The sequence below is a fragment of the Amblyomma americanum genome, chromosome 9 (assembly GCF_052857255.1).
Source record: "Amblyomma americanum isolate KBUSLIRL-KWMA chromosome 9, ASM5285725v1, whole genome shotgun sequence".
NCBI classification, from domain to species: domain Eukaryota; kingdom Metazoa; phylum Arthropoda; class Arachnida; order Ixodida; family Ixodidae; genus Amblyomma; species Amblyomma americanum.
The window spans coordinates 138,718,555-138,725,457 of NC_135505.1; the positions used below are offsets into that span (position 1 = coordinate 138,718,555).

At 48.7% G+C, this 6,903-nt stretch overlaps 1 protein-coding gene across 1 annotated transcript; it reads right to left on the minus strand.

Annotated features, from left to right (window-relative positions):
• Window positions 1-284: 284 nt before the first annotated feature.
• On the minus strand, window positions 285-6,744 carry LOC144104593 (periodic tryptophan protein 2 homolog). Its single transcript, XM_077637695.1, has 4 exons — window positions 5,342-6,744; window positions 4,495-4,740; window positions 2,248-2,566; window positions 285-1,318 (listed from the first exon to the last, which is right to left on the minus strand). The coding sequence occupies exons 1-4, from the start codon at window positions 6,569-6,571 to the stop codon at window positions 333-335; spliced, it is 2,781 nt and encodes a 926-aa protein (XP_077493821.1). The 5' UTR covers window positions 6,572-6,744; the 3' UTR covers window positions 285-332.
• Between the last annotated feature and the right edge of the window lie 159 nt (window positions 6,745-6,903).

Below are 6,903 nucleotides of genomic sequence, written 5' to 3' on the forward strand. Positions count from 1 at the left end.
CTCTCTCATCAAAAACAGAGCTTCGTACGCTAGAAACGACTGTAAAATGAAATGCAGGTGTTTCCATCACCGGTGGATTTTTCAAGATCCGTGCGTCTACACTGATTTTTGGGCACGGATCCCAGAGACCATGCTGCACCACCATTAACTTTAGACACCAGCTACCTGCGCCGTTCACAAGTATTTTGAAACTGGCGGGAAAATTTTAAAATACAATTTGCTTCACAGATAAACGCGTCTTTTGTCGATGGACAAACGGCGACGCAGTCAGGAAGAGCCAGAGAAGCAAGTGAACTTTTATTTACATTATGTGCTTTCTCACTGATAGACTCTCACGAGACCATTAGCTCCTCTTCACTGTCCACGTCGGTATCAAGGTCATCGACCTCATCGTCCGCTTCAGACATTTCTTCTTGCGTCTCTTTCTCCTTGAACTTTCTAAGTGTCTCAATGTACCTCAACAGGTACTTGTTATGGTCGCAGACTTTCGACAGTTCTGCATGCCTCAGCCCGACATTCTTCATCACAGTCCGGAGAGTCGCCATGATGTTCTGCGACCTCTCCTTCAGTGCCTCACCATGTCCCTTCAGAAGCGTCACAACCCATGTGACGTAAAACTGCACATGCGTAGTGCTCTCCAACTTGGCCCCCACAAAGTTGAGCAGCTTCTCGACATAGACCTGCGGCAGCGACCTACACACCAGCTCGATCTCGGCGACTGGAACGCCCTCGACAACCTCTGTCGTCAGCTCGTCCTCGTTGAGTCGGAATGCCGCTATGACAGCGCGAACGTAGTCCTTCTCGCGTGCTGCTGCTCGTATGGTTGCGGGTGTCACACCTTGTTCCAGTTCGAAGGGGTCGAATACGAGGGCGTGATCGAGGGAGTAAACCAACACCCCTTCTGTAGTGGCGGCCGCCCAAGCTCGACCAGTTGGCGAGAAGGACACCGCGCTAACTCGCACTTCGGGCTTGAAGCTGCGGCTCGACAGGTCGCCCTTCTTTACACCTGGCAGTGACAGCGAAGCTTCCTCGGAGGCTGCACGTTCCTCAACCAGTGCCATGTTGCCAAACTCCGTGATCTTCCGGCGGCTGATGAAGTCGTCAACAGCATCGAGCGAGTGGTTGCAGGTCACTTCGAACTTCTTGAGCAGCAGCTGCTCGCGGACGTGGTAGATGCAGACGAATTTGGAGCGACCAGCGGCGAGGATGCAAGCGCCGTCGGCTGAGTAGCAGAGGGTGGTGAAGGCTTGCGCCTGGGTCAGCCGCTTGGCTGTGACGATGTCTGTGTCCCGGCGGCCACTAGCCAAGTCATGTTTTCCTGAAAGAAGCGCATGCATTGCAGTAAGATCCTTGGCCTGGAACTGGACTTCAACGTCCACTAGCAATGTCAGAAGACCACCACGTCTGCAAGTTTTAGACAATTCAGCCCCACAGAAGATCTTCAAGACATGTGTTGAGCACTAATCTTATTCGTGGCACTCTCTGGCCACAGCTGCTGCTCCAATTAAATCCACAATCACCATTATCACCACCATCATCAAAATGATAGAAAGAAATGGTGCGGAGGAACTGTGCCACATTCTGACTGAATGAATCTTGCTTGACACAGCCTTCTTAGTAATTGGAACTGATAGACAGAGAAATTTCAAATTGCACAGCTTATTCTAGGATAGCATCGTCACATAATATGGGGAACCTGCGCTGCCAAGGTGGCACCATTCGGTGACTCAAAACTGCTTTTGTCAGCCGCTTGGGCCGCTGCAAACGCGAGAACACATTCTGCGCGATTAGATACCCGCGTTTGGCTGACAGCATTTATTGCCTAGCTTCTATCGGCGTAGTCCAGATAGCTGACGCACGGCACGTGCGCCTTCGACAGAGCGCGGAGGCTCACGCCAATAAGCGCCGGAAGGTGGCGCGGAAAAGTACTAATAGTACTACCCGAAACTGCTTGCTCTTCTCGCTAGGCAGTGTGTTATGGCGCTGCAATCAGCACCGCAAACTTCAGCGCAAGTTCTCCATAGTCTTAGCACCTTTTTGAGGATGACATAAAAAGAGTTAAGAAACGCATCAGAAAAAATGCTCCTAACAAAGACAAAAAAGCAAATCAAAGAATGCTTTGACACTATCCATTAGTGCGGCCTCCAAATAACGTTGAACAAATATTGTTCTTCAGAAGCAGCCTAAACATGTCAAAAACTAATCTTGAACTGCTACTACTGCAAAGTCTAGGAACGACACAAGTACCTTCAATGCATCCTACTTGGCTGCTCTCATGTGGCTCAAAGAATACAATGGCACCATCCAGTGTTGCCACAGCAAACTCGCACCCGTCTGGACGGAACTCAACAGTCAGTGCATCTGCTGTCAGTGGGATGGCTTCTCGACCGCCACCCTTTTCGGCAAAGAGATTCCACACACGGCACGTCTTGTCCCACGACGAACTGACCAGAACCGACTCCATGCCGGGACCAAACGAGAGGCCGGAGACGCAACTTTCGTGTCCTGCCAAGACGTCGAGGAGACGACCCGTCTGCAGCGACCAGACGAACACCTCGAAAGTGTCCTGCAAACACAGAACAGCAGTTTTCAATGCTCGGTGGCTCACCGCAGTGGCTCAGTGGTTAGGGCGCTCGGCTACTGATCCGGAGTTCCCAGGTTAGAACCCGACCGCGGCGGCTGCGTTTTTATGGAAGGAAAACGCTAAGGCGCCCATGTGCTGTGCGATGACAGTGCAGGTTAAAGATCTCCCCGGTGGTCGAAAATATTTGGGAGCCCTCCACTACGGGCACCACTTTCTTCCTTTGTTCTTTCACTCCCTCCTTTATCCCTTCCCTTATGGAATGGTTCAGGTGTCTAACGATATATGAGACAGATACTGCGCCATTTCCTTTCCCCAAAAACCAATTATTATTATTATTATTATTATTATTATGCTCGGTACAGAGAAGGCCAACTCTAGCTAGACACCGGTTATTGCCAGAGCATGACTAACCTGTGTGCAAAAGGAACCATCTTTATTGAAACATGCTCTTTTTCATGGCAGTCTAAACAGAAGATTGGAAACCGAGAAGTAAATGGTGCCGGTGTCCTTGCGACTGCATGCAGAGCTGTTAGTAAGAAGACCACAACAGTACTAAATAAAGCATATATTTCCTATATTTCCTAAAATCAAGCATATATTCATTGGAGGAAGAGGAGGGGGAAAGGAGAGGAGGTTAACAGGTAGATGAAACCAGTTTGCTACCCTGCACTGGGGGAAAGGGATGAGGGGCTATAAAGGTGAGGGAGAAAAGGGAGTGGTAAGAAAAAGCAAAAGGCGAAAAGGCTTCTCGGCAAAGTCACAGCCTGTCATGCAGGCCCAACACTGTTTAGAACCGCAGGAGATTCGTAGATTTACTAAAACATTGGGGACACTCTGGACTAAAGGATTCATGGCACTGCCCTATGTATTGCGCAATCATCAGGCCACTAGAGAGCGACAACGCAGGGAACAGACATGCAACCAAAAAGGAAGATATGGAAGCAAAAAACATAGTTTCACTTTGATGATGCAGCACTACACTCACAATGATGACAGTATGCTGACATGTAGCGCCATCTAACAATAGGTATATCAATTACACACAAGATGCAACAAAAACACTGAAGCTGCAAGCTCTGGATAACCTCCTTACAAAAAACTGTTGGAGGCAGCACGAGTCACTGCACAGTATTTCTGAAAGAGGGGATGGGATAATGAGACTGGCGCTCTTCATGACCACTGCACCTGTCAGAATCAGAGGTACCCTGTGCAAATCTAACCCAAGTTGTGTGAAGTCGCCACAATCCGCCATGAGCAATAGAAGCATGTGCCTCTCATTCACATTTTGTATAAGGTTTATCGCCAGAATGTTGAAGGTGAGAGGCTCCGCTCATGCTAATTTTTTTTTTCTTTGTGTAGAACGTGGAGGTCACCTAAAGCAAAATATTTATAACAGAATGGTTGAGCCATGCTACATCATATTTGTAAGAGCAGAATGCAATCTTTGGATATAATTTACTAAAAATACCCTCAACATGTTTTCCTTCTAAAACAGGGGTAGCTCATTTTACATGCACAAATAACATATCACAAAATATCTACACAATCTTTAACCGATAGGTGCGTACAAAATATTTCCTTTTTTTTTTCAGATTTCTGCTAACAAGCATTGGGTCATTTTGAAAACAAAAATCCTCAAATGCTGCTGCCCGCACAACAAGATATCAGGGAGAGATGTCAAAATTCCTGTTCTGTTCAGACTGCACAATAATCGTTTATTTTTGTGCAGATGTAAACGACGAATCTCCTCTCGAGCCAGTAGTGCAAATCATATTAAATGACATTTCACTCAATGCCTGAGATTTAAACTTACAGGGTAACATCGGTATAGACAGAGGAAACAAATTAATAACTGGCTCTTGAAATTTTTTGTCTGTGACCCTTTAAAACTATCGAACAAAGCGAGTCACCTGTGAGCCAGCACAGACGACCTCCCCACTGGTATCAACAGCCAGTGATGCAAACTGCACAGCCCTTGGTGCTGTCAGTGTCTTGAAGTTCCGGTAACGCTTCAGATCGTAGGCTCGGACGGTGCCATCAAGTGATGCTGACAGGATGGCCTTGCCGTTTTGAGTAAAAGTCACTGCGGCCACTCCAGCAGCATGTTCCGTGAACGTCACGAAACAGAAGCCATTGCCCGTGTTCCACAGCTTCACCTGTGTTGAGAAGTAATGTGGAAATAATATGCTTCCCGTATTACCTGCGTTTCGACACTTGACTACACTCATGGTGAGAAAATTGTGTTTTCAATTTTCTTCAAAACCCACTGGTGTGCTGACATGAATGTATGTGACGCTGCACTAGGAAGCAACAGTCCCAGTACAAGCATGAAGAGAAGAAAATATAGTAAGCTCTGCTTTACAAATAGCATTCTTCACTGTCCTAGCAAAAAAAAGTTCACGCTGCTTTTACGTGCAAAAGTATTATTGATGTAGTTATGCATGCACATGCTGAACGTTACTATTTTCACTAGAAAACACACTAGTCCCGTTTGAATACTAAATCACACTCCGTTTACTTTTTTCCACGCCCGAGGACTCTGCATCAATGAAGGTGCTGTTGAGTAATGGTTACGGTCTAGAAAAGTAATGAAACAAACGTTAAGAACAGATAAATTTGTTCCATATCTCTACATTCTGGACGTGTTTATAGTGACTGCGTGTACCTGCCTGGCAAACAGATCGAAGTTAACGACACTGCTGTCATCGTGTACTGACATTGTGGAATACAGAAGTTACCACAGCAAAGTCTACAAACCTTGCCATCATCACCCCCAGTTACAAGACTGGCACCATCTGGAGAGTACGCAAGGCATGCCATGTTGTTAACATGCCCCTGCTGCTTGAGAACAAATGACTCTGACTGCCACTCCCACACAACCAACTGTCCACGCCGCCCGCTCCCGAGAGCAATCCAGTCACCCGTGGGGTTGAAGCACGCTGCAGTGACTTCATGTTCTGACACATTCAGAGACTGAATCAGATTGTAGTCTGGCATCTCGTGCAGAAGAAATGAGCCGTTCGAGAAGGCGGTGACAAGCATGTGGTTTCCACCGTGGTAACAAGCCGACAAGAGGTTCACGTGTTGTCCTCCTTCCACCTTCAGTGCGTCTTTCAAGAAGTGTTTTCCAATCCTGCGGTACCGAATCTTCTCCTCAACAGCGCCCCCTTCCCCGTCGTCGTCTGGTATGACGTCACCGATCCTATTTTCGACGTCATCGGCCTTATCGCCGACGTCACCTCCCTCTTCCTCAGACGTCTCCGCGCGGCGCTGCCGTCGCCTGCTCGACGCCGACCCGTCGTCTAGGGACACGAACCCGGACAAGTCGCAAGACGCGTCCCAAACGCACAGCTGTCCGTTACGGCTGAGGGTGAAGACGTCGGCGGAGTCCTTGTCGAAGAAGCAGTTGACGATGGCGTCGCTATGGCTGGACAGGGTGATGATGCCGAAGTTCTTCATCTTATGCAGCGACGTCACTCGAACCGACATGTCCTTGCTGCCGATGGCCAGAAGGCGCGAGTCGGAGGACCACTCGATGCAGGTGACGGCATCATAGGCCGTGTTCAGCACACGTTCGAGCCCGAACGGCGTGAAGTCGCGCCTTGCGTGGCCGGGGGTGCGGTACACGAACACTGAGTTGTCCTTAGCAACGGCAAAGTAGCGGCCGTCGGGGCTGAACTTTACCGTCGAGACGGGCTTGCGAAAGTGGTGTCGATGGATGACAGTCCGGGAGACGAGGCTGCACAGAAGGGCCTCACCAGTCTCGTTGACGGCGATGAAGAGGAAGCCCGAAGGCGCGATGTCTACAGCGGTGAAGTTGTAGCGGCTCTCGATGGGCAGCGTCTCCGACTTGTTGTTGCGCAGATCGAAGAGTGACAGTCGATTGCCGACCGGCGCTACGACCGTGTTCCCGTCCGGCGTGAACAGCAGGTTCCCCTTACGGTACACGGTGCCGATCAGATTGCAGAACTTGAAAGCGAACTTCATGGTGAACACGATGAAATGGCGGAGTTTCCCGCGCTCTAAGAGGCTGGGAAGAAGAGCTTAGACGAGAGAGAAATAAGGGCAGGTTTCATCGCACACACAGCACGCAACGTGCTTGGGTTCAGATCAACGCGTGTTATGTGGGCGCCGCCATCTTAGACACGACGACCGCAAACAAAATAAACTCAAATTTATCCCGTTACAAAAAAGTGGAAATGAATGTATTTACATTTGCTTGAAATTATAAAAGTTTGTGTGTTGAGTATTTTTAGGAAAGCTAGTTTTGAGTTGGTGAGAGACCTTGTAGTGGCGCTTGCAGCGTGTTTGTTAGGTCA

Coding starts and splice junctions, on each gene's coding strand:
- LOC144104593 (XM_077637695.1), bottom strand. CDS start 6,571: ATGAAGTTCGCTTTCAAGTTCTGCAATCTGATCGGCACCGTGTACCGT. Junction 4,741..5,341: donor CTGGGGGTGATGATGGCAAG/GTTTGTAGACTT, acceptor TTCTCAACACAG/GTGAAGCTGTGGAACACGGG. Junction 2,567..4,494: donor TCGTCTGTGCTGGCTCACAG/GTGACTCGCTTT, acceptor CTGTGTTTGCAG/GACACTTTCGAGGTGTTCGT.